The 22,307-nt window shown below is 36.0% G+C and overlaps 1 protein-coding gene and 1 long non-coding RNA gene across 2 annotated transcripts; one reads left to right on the forward strand and one right to left on the reverse strand.

Moving 5' to 3' along the window:
* Positions 1-910: 910 nt before the first annotated feature.
* On the reverse strand, positions 911-1,565 carry LOC103965939. The gene has a single exon (XM_009379043.3). The coding sequence runs from the start codon at positions 1,354-1,356 to the stop codon at positions 1,087-1,089; it is 270 nt and encodes an 89-aa protein (XP_009377318.2). The 5' UTR covers positions 1,357-1,565; the 3' UTR covers positions 911-1,086.
* Positions 1,566-12,748: 11,183 nt separating this feature from the next.
* Positions 12,749-13,680, forward strand: LOC125477947. The gene is made up of 4 exons (XR_007258793.1): positions 12,749-12,826; positions 12,964-13,001; positions 13,136-13,173; positions 13,296-13,680. It is a non-coding gene; the product is annotated as an uncharacterized LOC125477947 (long non-coding RNA).
* Positions 13,681-22,307: the final 8,627 nt, after the last annotated feature.

Here is a 22,307-nt window from a genome sequence, read left to right on the forward strand (position 1 = left end):
GGGCATAAACCTGTGGTAAGAGGGTATCAAAACCGCGTGCTGATGCTTGTTTTTTTGGATCAGGCCCAAAGGAAAAGGCAAAAGTTGTTCTCCTCAATGCCATGTGCATTCCTCTATTGTTTTTTCCCCAAAGAAACAAAGTTCTCGAATTTGAATATAGCGATATATTTCACGAAAGCAAATAATAATTTGATATCAAATTCCTCATGAGAACATAAAATATCACGACAAATGGAACCACATTTCGTGTACAACTTATTAAATTGACTATTTGCCCTTGACTAAATATGCATAATATTAGCCAAACGCTAACGTGTTGATGGGTCACATTCTTTAAGAAATTAAAAAATCAAGCATCTAGATTAAATGTTTTTTAAGAAAAATATATTTTCTAGAATTTTCACATACCACATTGCCACATAAATATATTTTATAGTATGTTTTTTCATTGGTTTAAAATTTACTAAATTAATATTTTCTTATCGTGTAACAGGTTACTCGCGTATATACCTAAACTGACTCGTTATCTTAACAGGTGCTCATTGGATTACCCGATAACAACCCGATTCATTAACATGCTGACCTAAACATGTTAGTTTCGTGTTGGGTTACGGGTCGCATAAGAAAATGTCAGACCTACTTATAAATAATTGAGTTACTCTCTATATTACTAATTAGTTTTGTGATGAAACCTCAACTTTTCACTTACACTAGTTTGATATATATTTACCAGCCAAAAGGATCACATCCTTGATTAAAAAAAAGGGATCACATCCATCTCATCTGTATGTTGATTGCAATTGCAGCAAAACTTAATCTGAAAATGGATGACCTCTTAAAATTGATCAAATCCATGTTAAGACTGCTTTTGATATGGATCTACCAGAAGACACTTCGTAGGTCCTGTCCATGAACAAATAATGGGGTAGACTAGTTAAATAAGTTTAGGGTTTAAACAATGATACCAAAATTTGACAACGCCATGTTTGCCCAATGAGCAATGAAATTATGTCATTTAATTCTCATGGAAAAAAGGATGACATGATCCATACTCATACTCTAAAATCTAAATTACATAATTACGATCTAAAATCTTAGGGTATTAGGACCCCAGCAGTTCAATTCTATGACTTTTCTCAACTTCTCCTCCTGTGATCTCTGCATCGTTATAGAAATCGCCGAGTAAGATGAGTCGGAGATCAGTTTCTTGGCTTGGGAATAGGATCTGATGTTGTTCTTGGCATGTTGGTGGACTGATCTCAGAACCCCATTCCACCTGCATATTCCTTGGTCTTTGAGTGCTTCCACTGCTCCTATACTGGCTGCCACAACCCAAGTCCTGCACGCTACACTCATTTTTTCTGATTTATTTTTTTTGTTACTGATTTTGCAATGATCAAAGATCTTGATCGGTGAAAGTGGTGAAAGTTTGAGAGGGGAGAGTATGAAATTAAAAATCTGAATTGGTGTTTTCCTCGAATTTATTTATGCATGTATAAATAGAGGAAGCAAATAGGAGGAGGGGTCAAGGCACGGCCACCAGTATAAGGGAAGTGGAAATCGGCGGTGGTAATAGGTGAAGAAAACAATGTGCAAAGCTCATGTTTTGATTTTTAGATGACTTTTAGATTAAAACCATGAGTAAGATTTAAATTTAATTTTAGTTTCTTGATACATTAATAACCTCATTTATTAATTATATTTTGATTTTTTTAATTATTTCTCCTTTTCTTCCTAATTTTTAATGTATTAATTTTATTTCATTATAATTTTCATTTTCATTTCATTTTTCATAATATATTTTGTTGTAAACATTTAGATAAATTAATTTTTGTTATATAATATATTTCGATGTACTTTGTCTTCTTCATTTAAGTACATTAAATTCTTTATAATACATTTCGGTGCATACATTTAGGTACACATATTTCGGTACATACATTTCGATACAAACATTTAGGTACATTAATTCAATATAATACATTTCGGTACTAACATTTCGGTGCATACATTTCGATACACACATTTAGGTACATTAATTTAATTTATACATTTCGATGCATACATTTCGGTACTAACATTTAAATACATTAGTTCAATATAATACATTTCGGTACATAAATTTCGGTACTAACATTTAGGTACATTAATTGAGTCTCTCAAGTTTGAAGAATGTTAAATAAAATTAATAAATCAAAAAACTCTTTTTTGGTCAAAAAATAAATTAAAATTTGTACACGCATAAATTTAAATATTTAATGGGAGACATTAAATAAAATGCACATTAATTATTTTGAATTAAGGACACATCAAAAGATTATATTCAATATGTAATATAACAACAGATTTATTTTAAATTTCAATCTTTTTAAAGGATTGAAATTATAGGCTAGTGAAACGCTCCTCTTTTGCAGAGTCAATATCCACGTGCTTTTCTTGTTTGTTAGTATTCCAAAACACCACCAAATTTGAATTAGGATATTTGATTTTATGTCAATTAAGCTAATTCCAATGTTAGGGGCTAATAGTTAATGTGGTGATAATGTATTTAGAAAGGATCCTGATACTCTTATCTCTCATTTTCGTCCCGTCCAATCTCCTCTTATTTGAACGCTCACGATTAGGACACGTCAACATCTTGTGTTGATTTTTTAGAGCACTTTCAGCATGCTTTTTTGCCTTGTTAACCGGCTCCATTTGCAATCCAATCCCCTGCCAAAGTGGCGCCATCCCATTTTGGCATTGGGTTGAGGGGGGAGCTCGTGGGAGAGATCAGGCACAAGTCCAAAGCCCGAACGTCTGAGAGGGAGTGATGCAAGGTTGACGTCAGCCACGTTATAATTTTTTTTTTACGTCAGGTGTGTGCATAACATGCGCGTTTAGGGGGCGCGTCACCGACAAGACTTTAGGCAAAAATAAAAAATTAAAAACAATTAAAAATTCGAAAAAATTAAAAAAATTATAATTTTTTTCTTCTATAAATACCTTACCATATTCTCCCACCTTACACCACATTCAATATTTTCAACGATTTTAAACATGGAAGGATATGTTGCGCGACGGAATTGGTTAAAAATCTTATCAAAATTTATCCACAAAAATTGTACTTTCGGGTAATGACACGTGACGTGATGAGATCGGTTAAAAATCTCATCTGAAATTAAAAATAAAATTATTTTTTATTATTTTATAAAATAAAAAATACTAATATTTTATTACCTATTGCCATGGTTATTTAGTTAGGGGGTGGAGATGCAAAAGACAATTACTGTTCATTAAAGGTAGTTACTATTCACTTGAGGGGTTTGAATTGCCTATTGCCAAGGGGAACCTTTACACAGTGGAAGTGCTCTTATAGAGAGAGAAAGACAAAGGAGAAGGTGAGAGAGGAGGGGAGGAAATTTGGAGCGGAGAGAATCCTACTCCATTCGGAAGATAGCCTCCGCGTTAGAAAAATTAGGTTTAAACTCTTGTTGTAAAGACTCTTAGCAAATTTGATCCTAAACTGAGATTGCCATTAAATTTTGGTTCGATGTCCGAATAAAAAAGTCCAGCCCCTACCTCTCTATGCAGATCTTTCTCAAAGCCAACTTTCTCTCTTCTCAAATCCACCGTCAACAAACCGGCCTTCAAGATCATTACCATGTCTTTTCTCCCAATGACCCACCCTTCTCGCACACTCTCAAGACCGATTCACATGGCACCATCTTCGGCAAACCCAAAAGTTCAATTTCTACACTGTTTTTTATTTTTTGGCTAGCTATAGGTCTCATCACGCCTCGATAAGAGATTGAAGAAATTGGAAGAAATAGAATGGATCCTCTCGGATCCTTCAATCACATCCGTTTATCGTATATTATACGGTTATAAATCATTGTAAATCTTTTTATTTAAAATTAAATATAAACAATATTTAACGAAAACTGACCGTACAATATACATAAAAGAATGTGATTGGAGGATCCCCAAGATCCTCACAAAAAGGATCCTCATTCGAAGAAATAGACCAATCTATCAATCTCAGCACCTCAGCTTTCATCAATTTAACTTTAATGGATAGGGCAGTTGTTGCAACAATGGGGAAGGACATAATTGCTATACTGGTTCAAATTCTCCTTAAAAATGGTTGAAGAGAGAGGGAGGAGGAGGTGAAGCTATAATTAGAGAGTAATGAAAGACGAAGAGAGAAGAAGGTAAACAAAAGAAAGAGTTGGGCTGGACAATTTTATTCCTGCATCCAATGGAGAATTAATGAGAATTTCATTTTTGAGTTAAATTTGCAAACGGTCTTCACCTCAAGGGTTTGAATCCATACTTTTTTACCACGAAGTTATCTTCTGATACCCTATCATCACATAGACTATTAGTCCGCTTTAGCCAAAACTTAATATTTGGTCCCATATTTTCAACTATTTTTGTAGGGGGAATGACAACAACATTCTCGTTTGAGCCTTCTCGGTTTACCTTTTTAGCTCTCTTACTAATTTGTAATGTTATTTGATGATCAAAACTCACTTCCTCGATCATAATTTAAAGATCCATTTTGCAAAAAATCAGTCAAATCAAAGTTGTTTAGTTGTTCGATTAACGTTGACAAAATTTCATTGTTTAAATGAGATACATGATTCGTTATCAACATATTGGATAATAATTAGATGACTAAACGATTTCGAATTTAGTTATTTTTACATAGATGATTGTTAAATGATGTCTAAAACGTGGACGATTTTGATCATCAAACAACGGAATGGGAAGTAAAGCCAAAATGGTACAAAGATAAAGTCGCAAGAGAAGGTTGCTTTTGTTCAAAAAAAAAAAAAAAAAAAAAAAAAAAAGAAGAAGAGAAGGTTGCTAGCATTCTTCATTTTTACTTTTTAAATTAAGTCGTGCAAGAAAGCTCACAATTCATACATGCACACAGTTTAATGAGCTAAAACAATGTGCTTATTTTTTACGGGATTGGATCCAATTTCTAATTCTCTTCTTATAGTTTTGGCTAACTTAAATATGCTGTCTCAATCCATTACATAAAGATCGAATGACTTTAACCCAAATTTCTATAGAAACTTGAGTAGTCCATATCAGTTCATCCGATGCATGATACTCATAATTAGCAAGGAGGGAAATAAATAAATGTAAATAAATGTTTATTCCCACGTCAAGTCCTACGGGACTTGGAAGAGTTCAAATTCACAAAGAATGAAAAAGGGCTTGCTGACAACTGCCCAAATCAAATAAAAAAACTCACGTGACATCTTCAAAATGCGACATCTCTCCAACAGAAAATCATGTGGTTCCTTCTCAAAGAAAGTCTGACTATAAAAAGCCCGAAAAGGCATGGTGCTCCGCCACCTGCTTTTATGTTTTCATTAAAAAATATGAAAACAAAGACTTGTCGATTCTGCAATCTGTTGTGCAAGATATAAAAGTCAATGACAAAAAGAAAGAGATCAGGCATGGAGACGAAGTGACAAAGTTTCCAAAACCGAGAAGAAGAAAGAGAAAAAAAGGGGATGACTCTATTACCTCCACTGGGTGGTTTAAAAAAACTCAAAAGAAAAGACAAGTAAAACAAGTTTTTTTTTTTTTTTTTTGCAATGAGAAAACGAAGGGCCGGCTTTCATGCTTTCAAAAGTCTTATTTCAGAAAGGATTGAATTCCCACGAAACAAACTGGAGAAGGAAGCTGCAAAGGAAGAGAAGAAGAGTTCCAGCAAAAAAATACAAAAAAGACAAAAGTACGATTAAAATATATCGATGTGGTCTTCTTTTCTTGTGGATAGGAAAGTCACTCACATGGCAATCTGCAGGAAGGTCACTCACATGGCATTCTAGAAAAGTCATAGCTCCCCATCCAAATTTATATGGGCTCTATAAGTGAGTAGCCCCATGAATTTGAATCTTGACCAAGTATTAAATGGCAAGGGGATGGTGCATTCCAAGACGAAAAAGAAACATAAAGACAATATCAACATTATGAAGATAATGTCGGCGTCAAATTGGTAGACACGCATCACCTCAAATATTGTGATGCGAACCATCTCAGAACACAAAGATTGGTGGTACTCCGCGACAAAATTCAAAAGGCACTAAGCCATATCAAGTATCAAAAGGTCTAAAGCCGCTTCAAAAGGCACGAAGCCGTATCAAGTATCAAAAGGCATTAAACGCTCCAATGGCTTAAAGTCCTTGCCCGCATGAGCTAAAACTGCACAAGGCATTAAATGCTTCTTGCCTGCATGAGTTGAAACTGCACAATGCATCAAATCCCAGCAAATACATAAGGAATTATGAGTGACTTGATCCCTCAACGAGGGTACATAGGCAATCTAGGGCTTTACCTAGATGCAGTCACAAAATCAAATAAACACCCAAATCCCCAAGTTACAATTTATTCATATTAGAATCAAAGGGTATTCCTTTCCCAAAAGAAGGGTTGTAATTAATAGGCACGTAACCTAGAATGGGTCGAATTTAAATTAATAAAACCCTCTTCAAAAAAAAATGAACGAGGGTGAAATTGTGTCGAGTGAATTATTTGTTTACATATTATGTACAATTTTTGCTCAACACTCACCTCGCCGAGAAGGCTGATAAGATGACCTCTTCCAACAAGGATTCAGAGACTCCTTGTTGACCGAGACTTGAATAGATAACCAGTCGATTTTGAAGCAGTGTTGTTTATCTAAACTAAAGGTGTGTTGGCGGAAAAAGTGTAAAATAAAAAGATCTCAAGATGTTTGAGAGGTTTCGCATAGAGCAAGAGTTTAAACATGATAGATTTGTATGTTGATTTGGAGGGACCTTTAATGTTGCTAATACTCTGATACTTATAATGCTAGTACGCTTGATTGCGTGTTGTAAAACTGCTTGCCGTGAGTATCTCGCGTGCAGAATATTCCTATGAATATTGAATGATCTCGCGTGGAGGCACTCCCACTTTTTTGGGATGTGATCATGCATGAAATTCCATCATTTTGGAATTTTAAAGATGTGATAATGCAACTCTAGTGGATATAATGCATGCAATTGCATTAAAACCAATCAATGCCTACCATTATTTGGTGGCAATCCAAACTGATGGTCCAATGCAAGTGCCATGCATAATAATAGTGAATTATCATGCCGTGACCTAATCCAAACAGATTTGATGCTATGCTGATGACAGTCATTACCATGCATGACTCTTCACTTGTGGCTTCTCCTGATGTGGTATATCCCAAGCAGACCTGCATAAAGAGATTAAACAGAGAAGTCCTCATTCATTTCAACTCTTCATCAAACATTAAACTTTTGGAATAATCTCATAGGATTTATACTGATAATAACATACCATAAACCCCACTTAAATTATTCCATTCCAATTGTAACACCTTATCGCATCTCATCCAACGGTCTAGAACTCTACTCATTCAACGGTCTTGATTGCTGGAACCGATGGTGTAAAATTGGATACAAACAAAACTTATAATAAAAATCTATATAAATTTGCCGAAATTCATGCAATTGTAGAGTCCATTAAAATTCTTGGACGATCATCCCTTACATTCTTTGTGACCGATCGATCGACCGGTCTAATGTTTGAAACCGTCGAGAGGTGATGTCGGGGTGGAGCAGAAAAACTTCCCCATCTGTTACAGGCGCACCCATGGATGCTCACCGCGAACGCCTCCAAACCCAGCTTAACGGCCTCAGCCATGGGGTGGCTGGTTTGAGAACCCGTTTAAGCAACCTCAAAGATCATCTACTCGTCACCGCCACCGAAAATCAAACATTTCTCAAAAAACCATCACAGACCTACTCCCCGGGACCAAATTTCGCGGTTTCTTTGCCCTACTCACCACAACAGACGACGATCCAATCGAAGATTGCATGAACGGATACGGTAAGCCTCCAAGCGAACGGGGACATATACGGAGGAATTCGTGGAAGAAACCAATTGTATGATCATCTTTTCTCCTTGTACTGTTGTACATATTTTTTTTCTCGATAGCCTAGGGGTTAGGCTAACGACAAATTCACATCTTTATGTTTTGATTTTCTCAATTTATCTACATTGTTGGCGTGTTTACATATGGGGAAAGGAAATGGTGGAATGGGAGTCATTCCCCATTCATGATTATTTCTCTGTTTACCAATTCAACCGGAATGCCAGTGTTGCGGGACCCATGTAAAATCAGGAGTTCAATTCTTGATATTGACGGAATTGGATTACTTACGCAGAGGTAGTATTTGGATTCCAGGGAGAAAGCATCATCCGGAATCAAAATTTTCTTCTCAAAGCACCCTTCACCTTCAGCACTCCCTTCCATCTTCTCGTTGTCCTCCGTCATCCTCTCCAACATCTCTGTGCTCCTCCGCCGCCGCCTCTTTAAGCCCTATGCATTGCCGTGTCGAAATCTTTCGATTTGGGGCTCGGCTACCGATTCTAATTCCAAAGACTACAAATTCAGACTCTTGTTAGAATTTATAGAGGATAAAGATTACAATTGGGCATCCTTAAAACACTTGAAAGATCAACCATTCAACAACATATTAGCTTGAATCATTATGCAAAGCCGCATAGGGAAGGTCAGGGCAAAGCATAATCAAATCAACCAAAAATAAAAAATTACATAGAAGGCTTACCTTGAATCCTTGATGGTGAGGTAGGGAGGGAGAGCAAAGAATGGTCGGAGTCTCAGGGAGGGTATTCACGGTCGAGCGTGAGTGAGAGGGTGAGGATGAGGTATTTTGTCAGCAGATCAGAGAACGAAGAGGACTGATCAAATTGGATTTGAAAGGACTTAAAAAGCCTTTCTCACAGAAATTAAAAATAAAATAATTTTTTTTTGTTAAAGATAAAAAAGATTAGCATATAATATAGATTATTTAGAATAGGGGCATTTTAGTAATGACATTAGTTTTCATTCCGATTCATGACAATTAGTAAACAACTTATATGGAATGAAAACTAATGTCATTACTAAAATGCCCCTATCCTCCTCAATCCAATTCATCCTCAATTCAATTGCTCTCAATTTGATTATGGATTAGTAAATGCGCCCTGTATTCTGTTTGCTTTGACTATCTCACTTTATCTCCATTGTATTGTATTTTGTTTGTTTTGCGCAGTAGAATGGTATAAGACCTTGCCCATCCTTCCAAAGTTTGGTACCTTCCTCTCTTGTGCTTTTTTCTTTATTATAATTTAGAATTACTTCTTTTTTCCTTTTTTATTATTATTTTTAATTTTCAAATCTTAGGTATATGAGTAAGAGATCATATGGAAGGAAAGCACACTATTTAGTTGTGGCTTGTGACAATTGTAACTATCTATTAAATATTGTAATTGTAGCGTTTAGTGGTTGGGTCTCAATTTTGATTTAAAAAAACAGATTTTCTGTGTTAAAAATTTTTTGTTACATGTGTAGGTATTGGTTTGACATTAACCTTGAGTTACTGACTAGATATGCATATATATTTTACTGTGCCTTGTCCTGTAATTCATTGTGTTACTACAGTTTGGTTTAATTTTCTACAAAAGCTTGTTGCCCTTGTTACTATTCTAATTATTTAGACTAACACTTGCCCAACCTATGAGCTTTCTTTGTTTTGTGCAGCTGTTGACTTTAAAAATTACAAAACCTACGTGGTGCGCAGGTTGAGTAACTAATAAGCTAACTACGTCCTTCAGTTGATGCGGGAGGTGCCAACTCGTCGGCCGAGCTCGACCGAGGAGTAAAATTTGTTGATGTTGCGTTAAGCGCGTTGCTGACTTCTTGATCTGACGACTGCGGCCGAGGAAGGAACAAGTTTTGGCCTTTGGATTCTCGAGCCTGAAGACAAGGCTGCTAGTTCTGCGAAGTTCACGAATCGTCGGTGCCGGATTTGGTCACAGTGATTATATTCGTGAGAGTATAAGCACGTCGAATCGACACCAGACTATATGGGCACAAGTACTCAAAGGAAATGTATGTCTTGATGGTGAATGTGGTTCGGCCGTCAAAATGCCGAACTCTAAAACTCACTTGTGAGTATCCAATCATAAAATCAGTTGGCGTTCAATGTGCCGAATATCGTAACTCGTAACACTTTACTTCGCCGAGAAGACTAATAAGATGACCTCTACCAATAAGGATTCGGAAACCCTTCTCGACCGAGACTTGGATAGGTAACCAGTTGGCCTTAACGTAATGCTATTTATTCAAATCGAAGGTGCTCCTTGGTCGATCGATTCTACGGCAACAGTGCTGTTTATCCAAACTGAAGATGTTTGCCGGTTGCCTTCACAGTGTTGTTTATCCAAACTAAAGATGTGTTGGTGGAAAAAGAAAAATGAAAAATCTCAAGTTGTTTGAGAGGTTTGCGCAGAGCAATTGTATGTTGAATTCGAGCTCTTGATTGTTGCATGATGTCTTGTATTTATAGCAACAAATTCTCCTTGAGATCAAGTTAAAACCATATTTGGATTAAGACTTCTTGTTCTGTTCCAACTCTACCTCGACCAATCCTACTCCTATTAGGACTTTGAACTCACCTCTTTTTGAGGCCATATTCAATGTTGGTCGAGAATCCATATTGCACTGGGACCCCTTATCGTACTAGGACTTCTTTGACCCCTCTGCTCATCCGACTATTCCTTCTTGCGATATGACTCGACCACCTTTGCTGAACGGTCCGAAACTGCCAGGCAGCCCACATAATACACTTGGAAAATCTTTGGGCCGAACCTACGCTTGGCCCAATAACATTTTGGGCCTAAACAGCAGCAAAAAGGCTAGACAGATATGACAATCAATTGAAATCGTCTTTGGAAGGTCAAGGCATAAATTGGAAAGTAGATTATCGTCAGGTCCTTCGTTCCATGACAGTTTCAACAACCAGTGGGGACCCACATATTACTAACAAGGCTTGTCAAATTCTTAAACTCTTGGCATATACTACTGTTGACCCATCATTGGTAAAGATTTTCAAAGTATTTGCAAGCTTTATGAAATGTTTTGTATGCCGCCTTGTACTTGAAATTTCCAAATATTTTCTTTTTATGTACATAAAAAAAAATAAAAAAAAAAGAGAATTTGGATTGCATTTTTTATTTTTAACCATTTTGTAACAATTATCTGATTCTTTTTGGTGCATGACAATTTGATTTCGGATATTAGAGATAGTCGATGGAAGCATGCAACATGTTAACATGTTAACATTGGATTTCATGATCTGAGCCAAAAATTAAAATTGAGAAGGTGGGTATTGAATAAGTTTCATAACATTTTTTTGTCTATCAATACGTGTTGAACAAATCTAAGTTATTAAACTTGTATGATCTAATTTTTGGACATTCTGATTCTGACCTTTTAATTTTAGCTAAACAACATCTGAGGATAATTTGTAAGAGGACTATGAGCCTTTATTTGGGTCTTATGTTTGCTACTTGATGTTCAGTTAGACCCAAATTTATGCATAATGGTGGAGATATGAAATTTGAAGTTCTTATTTTAGGTGGTTTTAATCTCACACATTTTGTGCAGAAGGTACGATTGAACTAGGAAGAACTTTCCAGGCACTCCATGAAGGTGCATGCATAAATTTATCTAATCATGTTTGTTGATCTTCCCACTGGCAAAATATTTGTGGCTTCACATTCTGTTACCTGTCCCATTTTGCTTGTTGTTTCTCTAATATTTTGCAATATAATTTGGATGCAGGAAATGGGCAAGATGACGCGGTGTAAACTTTTCCATAACGTAAGTGTTATTGTCCCTTTATCATTTTAATGCTTATGTTTTCCATTTCTCTCTCTGGTTTTCCCACCTTCTGGTGGAGGTGAACATAAATTGCCTGTTAATGAATGAATAGGCATGTACTTGCACGCTCACTGTTGTGGATACATCTGATGGATTGGAGATGCTGAGGACAATGGTGGAAGGCATCTTTCTCCATCGTGTTGATCTTGCACAGACTATGAAGATTGAATGTAAGGAATCAAACGATACTGTCGAGAAGTGTCTTGCAGAAAGTAGAATGTGGGCCTCTTTCACTGAATACTATGGTGAAGACAGGGTTGCGTTCATCTCATCCATATTCATCTTTTTCTTTTTTCTTTATTTTTTATTAAATTGAAGAATCCTTTTTTGAATAATTTTTTAGTTATGACTATGAAATAGTACTGATGCAAACTTGTTCAATGAGGTTCATAACCACCACATTTGACACAACTCTTACAGCTCTGTTTACGTCCCTTTTATGTCCCGTAGTTACTTTTGTTGTTAAATTTTCTGTGAGAACAATTCCCTGTTCTCATGCTTTCTAATAATTCATTTTGTTATAGTTATTCAATAGAACAAATGCTTTTGAATTGTGTGTTCAGCAAAAAGGTGCAAGATGCTTGGCCTATGGTGAAATCGTTTTACAGGAGAACAGCATTTCATGCGAATTGAGTGCGGTATGTCATGATTAATTCTATAAACTCGTGGTTGTGAAACCTACCCTTAATTGATCAGTTGTTTATTTGAAGTTATGCCTGTTGTTTGATGCACATGTCAACTTCTTGTGTTTCAACTGTGGGTTAGTGTAACCGTTCCATGAAAGTCTCAACAACCACAGAGATCAAGGACCGAGATCGTATTGTCAGGGCCAGGCGTCTTCTTGAACTGCTAGTAAGAACTAACGTTCCACCTTCCCTTGTACGATTATTGTCTATTTCGTGAGAACTTTTGCACCATATATATTGGACTTGTACCATTTGATTTCAGGCGATAGAAATTATGAACGGCTGTAAGTAGCATATCTTGATGAAGATTGGGCAGCATGAAGGTGGCCTATGCTCAAGGTTTGGGATCGAGAAGGTCGGTATTGAATACAGTTTTCCTAATTTGGGCTTGATCTTTATAGATGTGGTAATTTTGGATCGGTGCTACCTGGTCAATGAAGACTCAGCCAAACCTCTTAGTAACTGTTTTCTAATCTCTACTGTTGTTTGCAGGTGGAGTACGAAGATCAGCTCCGGAGATCTCTATAGAGGTGAATAAAGTGATCTAAATTATTATGGCTGACTGCTTTTTGATTTGGCTTCATATACACACATGTATGATTGTTGATGGTTTAACTCTCTTTTCTGGTTGTATGCCTAATTTTTTACAATATTCTTGATGCAGGAGTTATTGGCTTGACAGGCACCAATCTTTATCACTATGTAAGTGTTGTGATTTTGGTTAGGGTTTTCTTTATCTGGTGTTAATTCTTACCGGTGGGTGGTACTCGTAGGTGATTTATGAGTTTCATTAATGAATTTTAATCTCTCTAAATGAATAATAGGAAGACACCGTTACTCCTGTTGGGGGCGCTGTTGGTCACTCTGAGGACTTGGAGATGGCGAGGATGTTGGTGGAAGGCTTTATTGTTTATAATGTTTAGAATGATTGCGTCACAAATCTAAAGCTGATGAAGTTTGGAAAAAGAAAAGATAAAGAAGGAGAAGACGCTCTGGCAACTTGTCCAAGAAAAAAAAACAAAAACTAAAGATGCGAGGGAGTAGTTGTATTATGCTTCATGGAGTGAAGAACATGCACACGATGGGGCGGCGTCTTGATATTTTTGTAATAAATTTAAAACAATCGCACTAAACCGAACCGAACTGTTGATATTTTCCAATTGCAATTTAATTTGAGGGTGGAATCGCATCGTGCCCACCACTAAAGTTCATCTCATGGATTTTTTATGATTTATTTATGTGAAGAACATGCCCACGAGGACGGCATCTTGAAAGTCATTAATTGTGACTCGTGGTTATTTAGAGCAAACGTTGACCAAAGCCAAGACAGTTCATCCTCAATGCTCTGTTTAGTCCACATCCTTTTTTGCAATTTGAAGACCATTACATCAAAGTTTTTAACTTCTCACTCAAATAGTCGTTTTACATTGCGATTAACTGCACTTAAAATGCTACCAGGTGCAGTCAAGTTTATCGACCAATGATTATTAATCACATGATGTGTATATATCGGTAACTGTAAGATTAAAGTATCAATAGAATTGACGACACATACACATTTAGCAAAAAAAAAAAAAAAAATGTCTAATAGGCAACAAAAATATGTGCTCCTAAATCTTGATAAGCACCAAAAATGTCTGATCCCGGACAGCCAAGCCAACTGCCTTCAATTCAAAGTCTTTCCCCTTTTAATATTCTTGCAAATAGGCAGTCTCCAATCGATGGCTCCACCGACGACAGTTGGATGGTCAACACCACAGGTCATATTGTCCTTCTTGAAAAAAACTAAACAGTTGTCTGGTCTGCAAATTCGTCGAAACAAGCCTAAAGCCAAAGCCCTGTCCTGCAGTTGTTGGACAATCGCAACCTTTTCCTGAGGGATGAGAAAGATACCGACTCAGAAAACTACTTGTTACAAAGCTTTGACTACCCTTTTGATACCTTGCTTCCGGGAATGAATCTCAGGTGGGACATGAGGACCGGACTTAACTGGCATTTAACAGCATAGAAGAGTTCAGATGACCCTTCTCTGGGAGACTTTATATGGGAGACGGAGCTGCTCAACCATTATGAGCTTGTCATGTGGAAAATGGTCTAATGAGTACTTGAGAAGCAGTCAATGGAACGGCCTTTTGTTCAATGGAAAAACTTCACTTTTGTCAACAGAGAGGAGGATACATGACAATTCACATGATGAACTTGTCATTACTTAGGCAGATGACGATGATGAACCAAACTACGTTGTTTCGCCAGGAGTGGATTTAATCATAGGCAAATTAGAATTGGACACTCTAGGCAGCATTTCCGAGAAACTCTTGTGAGGGTTATGTCCACTATGGTAGCAACGACAACTGTGTTCTTAATTTATCGCCAATTTGTCAATATTTGGAGAGGTTCGTTCCTGCGTCGCTGGAGAATTAGAACTTGAAAGATTTTTCAATAGGTTACGTGAGGAGAAAGCCGTTGAGCTGCAGGAATGGTGGATTTGCTAAGTATCTGCGGTTAAGTTGGATATGACACAGAGTTGGATAAATAAAAGTAGGAATCTCGTTGAATGCAAGGCTAAATGCTTATCGAATTGTTCATGGTTTGCTTATGCATACATAGATGTTAGATGAAGAGGCAGCGGTTGCGCTATCTGGTTTGGCGACCTTGTCGATATTAAGCAAAGGCTTTTTAGCCAAAATGGCCATTGAGTTTTGCATAACACATCACTTTGGTCCCTGAGATTGTCCACTATCCATTATTTTGGTCAGTCTGTTAAAAACTCTGTTAAGTGTCCCGGAGTTCTTAGCCGAAAGTTTGGGCAATTTACAAAGCTTCGTAACTCAATCGTTTCTTAGCCAAATTCGACCCATAATATATCAAAATAAAGATAGGAAAGTGTAGAATAAGATTATACCTATTTGGAAGCCTAATAGTTGCCAGAGATGGCCGGAAAATAGCCTGAAATGTGAATAGTCCGTGGGAAAACTTGAAAACTCACTGGAAACTAGGTAAAATTTAAGCATTCATAACTTCTTCAATACTCAACGAAATTGAGTGATTCAAAAATGAAAATCATATTCTAGATGAGACAAAGAGAATGGTACCTTTTTTAATGGAAAAATCGCAGTGGTTTGGCCACAAAAAACGACTTAAAAGTGGCTGTCTTGGTCTCAAATTAGCCACTTTCGAGCCGTGTTTCGGCAAAACCACGGAAAATTATCCATCTAGAAAGGTGCCATTCTCTTCGTCTCATTGAGAAGTATGATTTTATTTCTTGAATCACTCAATTTTGTTGAGTATTGAAGAAGTTATGAACGTTTAAATTTTACCCAGTTTCCAGTTTTCCCGCGGACCTGTCACCTTTCAGGTTATTTTCTGGATATCTCCTGCAACTATTGGGCTTCAAAATTGTATAATCTTGTTCTATACTTTCCTATCTTCATTTTGATATATTATGGGTTGAAAATTGCCTAAACTTCCGACCAAGAGCTCCGGGACACTTAACAGAGTTTTTAACGGAAGAACAAAAATAATGGATGGTGGACAATCTCAATGACCATTTCTATTGATTTTCAATCTCAGGGACCAAAGTGATGTGTTATGCAAATCTCAGGAACCATTTTGGCTAAAAAGCCTTAAACAAATGCCAGGTGGTGATCAGGATGTATGCATACATAAGATATCTGCTTCAGATCTAGGTACGAATTATGTCCACTTTGTTCTTTAGGAATTTAAAGGTCCCCTTTTCAATTATATGTATAAATTGTCTGGTGTTTAACTACGTATGTTATTCCATCTCGAATAATCTATGAAGAAGAGAAAGGCGAAAAGTGGAAGATAGGAATGATACCGGCATCTGCCTTTGCTGTAATTGTTGGTATGTTCTTAGTTGGCTATTGTTATATTCAAAGATTTAGAGGCAAGAAAGATGTCAAAGGTAGAATTACTAATAGTATCACTAATTGTTACTTTCTAATGATTAATAAGGTGAAGGCATTGAAGAACAGAAGGAAGATGATCTGGAGTTACACGAATTAAATAGGATAGTATAGTTATAAGCAAGGATCAATCCCACAAAGACGAGATTAATTTAAGCAAAAATAATAACTAACAAGCATGCAAACAATGACTTTTTTTATTTTAGTTTCTTGACTCAACTTAACACTAAAGCAATAAAATAAGGATCACGATTTGATTGAAGATAAGCTAATAAGAAAAGCCAACCAAAAAAGAAAATTAGTAAAAGAAAAAAAATAAAACACAACAACCAGTAACTGCCATACTCTATGGATATGGTGAGCTTAAAGTTCATACAATTCTAAATTCGGTTCTTTGAAGTGTAGGTCCAACTCCATATGTAATTGTTTCCTTTAATTATGATTTCTCTCGATGGTTCTGGTGAGAGTCAAGTATTTTCATATGCTATTAGTCTATGGTCAAGGTCCAATTTAACATACAACAATTCGTTAAGTTCTTTGGAAACGATAAATTTACACACCATAAGTCTAGGTCTAGCTCATATGCATATGTAATCTCCAAATAGTTGTGCTTATATGTAACATAAAATGCTCACTCAAAACAAACAAATACAATTCTATCTACGGAATAATGGTATCTAAGCATCAAACCATAAATAATAAATCATAAATCATGTGTGGAGATTCAAGAACACAAATATGAAAATTGCATCAAGATAGCATTGAAATTAAGAAACTAAATCAAGTGTTTCATCCTAACCTTAGGATGATAAGTTTTGTTAGACATGAAAAAAAATATACAAAAGAAAATTATTCAACAACATAAACAAAAACCAAGTAATAAAAGCATATGGAGCGATGATGATTACAAGGCACAGCAAAAAGTGATATTGGTGAAAATTTAGACTATTAACAAATAACAAATTTAAACCTTGCAAGTACACAATAGGATAGTATAGTGAAAAGTAAAGATCGATCCGACAAAGACGAGATTAATTTAAGCAAAAATAATGACTAACAACTTAAGCATGCAAACCATGACTCTTTTTATTTTATGTTCTTGAATCAACTAAACACTAAAACAATAAAATAAGGATTGCGATTTGGTAAGAAAACCAATGAAAAAAATAGTAAAAGAAAGAAATAAAACACGACAACGAATAAGTAATTTTAACAAATTAGGGTTGTACTCTATCGATATGGTGAACCTAAGGTTTCGGAATCCACACTCAACCATACGCTTCTCAAATCAATGCACCGTTCATACAATTTTAACTTCGGTTCTTGAAGTGTACCTACATAAAGGTCTTGGTCTAACTCAACATGCAATTGTTTCTTTAGATATGATTTCTCCCAATGGTCCTGGTGAAAGTCAAGTATTTTCATATGCTACTAGCCCACTAGCCTATGGTCAGGGTCCAAATTAACATACAACAGTCCATTAAACTCTTTGGAAACGATAAACTGACATCATAAGTCTAGGCCTAGCTCATATGCATACGTAATTCCTAAATAGGGGCTTATATGTAAGGTAAGATGGTCACTCAACACAATTAAATACAATTCTATCTATGGAATATGGTATCTAAGCATCAAACCATAAATAATAAATGATAAAACACTTTAAAGATTCAAGAATACAAATATGGAAACTGCATCAAGTTTGCATTGAAATTGAGAAACTAAATCAAGTTTTGCATCCTAACCTTAGGTTGATAGGTTTAGCTAAACTAGGGGAAAAAATACAAAGGAAAATTGTTCAACAACATAAGCAAAATACCAAGTGATACAAGCATAGGAATGAGATGATGATAAGTCACGGCAAAAAGTGATGTTGGTGAAGATGAAGACATGCTTGATACTTGATGAAGAACTAATGTCTTGAACAAAGTTGAATGGAATAAAGAGCAACCTTTTGCAAGATGTAGAATTGCAGCTCTCTTCTGTTCACAATTAGCCGTCCTCTTGATTCATCATAAGTTGTTCTCAACAAATTGTTCTATTTGACGTATCTGCACAACCATATTCCCGCACTTGACATGAATTGCATCCAATTTATTCAAAAATTCTTCCTTTATGTCCTTTTGCACCAATTGACCTACAAAATACAAAAATAAAGTAAATGACTCAAAAAAGAAACCAAGCAACAAATGTGAGGAAAATAATAAAAAATATTAATCAATTAAGCTTTTATCAGCCGCATTCGGGAAGAGGAGAAATTGTTGATTTATGAATACATGCTCAACAAAAGCTTAGACTACTTCCTTTTCAAGTTGTTCCCTTAAAATCCTCTTGGAGCCTTTGGATAAATCCAAGAGGTGAAAGCAATAGCTTCATTTGTAATAGAAGTCTGAGAAAAATGTATTTGAAGACAATCCCATAAAGCATGAGACGTAGCACACCCAACAGTAAGATAAAGTAACACTCAAAAATTATACTCATGGGATAGCTAATCGCCAATTGGTCCTGTTGATACCAACTGAGATACTCAAGATTAGGAACTTTAGGAGGGGAGAGAGGATCCTTGATGAATTTGGGATTGGCAATGGTAGGTGGAAAGAAGAGGGGGATGGGAGGAGAGGAAGGAAGGGGAGGAGGTAGATGAACCATTTACTTATTTTCAGAGATCATGATCACATGAAAGGCTTTGAGTTGATGAACCCAAACAATATAATTGGCAGTAGAAAGTTTAAAGAAGAATGCCTAGTTTTGGTCAAGGAGAGAGGAAGAAGATGACGCCATTGAGAGAGGAAATTCTTGAATTGTAGACGGCAAAGGAACGTGAAAGAGGAGATAAACCCTAAGACCCAAGGAAAACATATACTTTGTAAAATTATGACTCATTGTATTAATGAGTGAAAAATATTACAATATATGGGGGTATATTAATCATTATTGAGGTAGGAATCATACAGTAATTATAAATGAAATTACATTCCTATATTACATGCTATAATCAAGTAAACGATTCCGAATTAGTTAATTATATTCTAATAGTAGGCTTATTTTAGACTATTCAAAAGGAGGTGCCCAAGATCAACTCCCCCCATTCCCTAATTGATAGGGCAATTGGGTTGACTTGCCCTTGGTCCCAAAAAAACTCCTCCAACATCCAAAAAGAAAAGGCAATTGGAAGCAGCCCATTGGGATGCCTTTGCAACTGAAGCCTAGGCTTGTGTCCCTTAGAGTGATTGAGGCCGGCGTGGATGTTTGCAAAGATTGGCAGATCCTTTGTAGTGATTAACACCGGCGTGGATGTCAGCAAAAATTGGTAGACCCCATGCCCATTTGCAGCCGAAAAGGCCCCATGCCTGAAAAGTGTTGCAAACTGTTGGATTTCCAACTATCCCTTCATCTGGACCGTTGGATTTTAACGTTAAAAAAGATTGCACTTTTTTTTGCAGCTGTCACGTGGCGAAATCATGGGTATCCGACGGTGATAATTTTGACAATCAATGGTCATGATTATTCCTACAATAAAAAATAAACAAAAATTACTAAAAATCCCAAAAGATCCCAAAATAAAAATACTTAATTGTTTTTCTATAAATACCCAACTATATTGCTCATTCTCCACACCACAACTCAATATTTATTTTAACTACATGTCCTATCTTTTCTTTTTTCATCCCAAATCCTTTTGTTACCAAGAAAAATGAATGAAAAGTCAAATTGGTCAAATGGGGAAGACGTTGCTTTGCTTCAGACTTGGGTGCTTGTTACTCATGACCTGATCATGGAAAATGAGATGATGGTGCAACACATGTAGAATAAGATTATGCACTATTTGTCGAGCCAAGTGCAAGGCACATCCCAGAATGAGCAATCCATGTCAAGTAGGTACAGGCATATGCATAAAGCTTGACAAGAAGCCCTTGGAAAAGCGGAAGGAATTTATTGAAGTGTCAATAATCTAGCCAATGTGGTAATATTATTTTATTATTAATAAATTAAAATGTAATTAATATGTCATTATTTTGACTTTTGTTTTGTAAATTTTTATATTGTTTCACAATTTTTTTCAATAACTACAAGCACAAATTTGGTTCAACCTTGATAACAAGAAATTATTCACAAGGCAAAATGTTGGAACATTGTGAAGCATACTCCGAAGTACAAATTTCTGCCTAGTGGTTCATAAGTTAAGTTGAATGGGACTCCATTGCACAAATCAACTACTAAAGAGTCACCATTGAAGACCTCATTGAATCGGTCACACAAACTGAAGAAACCTTGAGGCCTATTGGTACGTAATTAAGAAGGTGGCTAAAAAAAGATGCAATATGGAGCTAGTTCTTTGAATAATGATTATTCAAAATTAGTTGACGAAGACTTGCCAACATGCACTAAATAAGAAACGAGATAGGTTAACATATGAGTAAGACATGGCCAGAGATGAAGCAAAGGTGAGAGAAAGAGAGTTAAATAAGCAAGAAAGGCAGGAGGAGAAGGATCAGGAGATCATGTCCCAATGTCTCGACAATGAGTAACCTAATTCAAAACATTTTTTAAGAAGTGAAAAATTGTGTCATGAGAAGAATGTTATCTACGGAAGATGAGGAAGTTCCATACACTCCAAGAGAAGATAGACCGAGTTACACTGATTTTACCCTCTAGGTTAAAATTAATTAAGTTTGTTGTAATCCTATGCTTTTTTCCCTTGTATTTGAAATAGTTTATTGGAAATAGACTTTATTGAGAAATAACGGCATATATATATGGAGGAAAAGGCCAAGAAAACATAAAGGAAAAAAAAAATATATATATATATATATATGTGTGTGTGTGTGAATGGTATTGCATTTTCCCTTGTCCTCCCTCTTCCAAACAAGTGGACTTGCACAAAAGCAGTAAGAACAATTTCATTACCTTGCCCTTGTCTTATCCTTACCCTCCTAAAACGGGTAGACTTCCTCTAAATAGAACCAATCTAACCCAGGCCAACCCAGTTCATGTTAATTCTTATAATTAATTAGTTCAAATCAAATCACTTTTATGTAACAGACGTGCCCTTCTAGTCATATATAAACGAGCCACCTAAGATGAATGAGGATCCTCTTCGGATTCAGGGGTCTTTTAATTATGTCTGTTCATCGTAAATTGTGCGGTTAGTTTTCGTCAGGTACTATTTGTATTCAATTTTAAATAAAAAGTTTAAAATAATTTCTGATCGCACGATTTACGATGAACGGACACGATTAAATAATCTTTAGGATCCTCACAAAGAGGATCCGGAAAGAATCCTCATGGACCTAAGATATCCAGAAAGTTCCTAACTGATGTTTATTATAGCCACATATATATACGTTTTCGTTTCCTAAAGAGGGAAGTAATCATAAGTTTAGTGTGACGTCTAGACCAGAAGCAAGGAGAAAAAATTGTGTAAACTAGTGTGAGCTGACGCATGCAAAACTCAATTACACGCAGCATGATTACTTGGGGACCATATGGATATTACTTTATAATTGTGGACGGAGGAACACCGAAAGTTGAAGATTTGCATGCACTGTCACTTAAACCAAACGTCGACCACAAATGCGTAGATCTCTTATGATCTATTATAAAACAAATAATAATAGTGTTCAATACTAAATCCATTCACGGTACGTAAAAGCTAATCAGAAATGATATCCGATCGAAGTTAGTTGGAGCTGAATTATGAATACATCATAGCAGAAATTTCATAATACATGTTCAGGTACGAAGTCGATGCACCAAATAAAAATTAAGTTGGTGAGTCAAAGCCTACAACAAAATGGCAATTGATCTATTAGTATAAATTCTCCACAAGCAAACCTGCCTTATAGTTATGACAAGTGTATGGTAACCATATTAAGTATAAGAGATGTAGGCCTACTACGATTTAAGTGA

This window comes from the organism of the source record quoted next, unplaced genomic scaffold, assembly GCF_019419815.1.
Source record: "Pyrus x bretschneideri cultivar Hongxiangsu unplaced genomic scaffold, Pyrus_bretschneideri_v1 Contig23, whole genome shotgun sequence".
NCBI classification, from domain to species: Eukaryota; Viridiplantae; Streptophyta; class Magnoliopsida; order Rosales; family Rosaceae; genus Pyrus; species Pyrus x bretschneideri.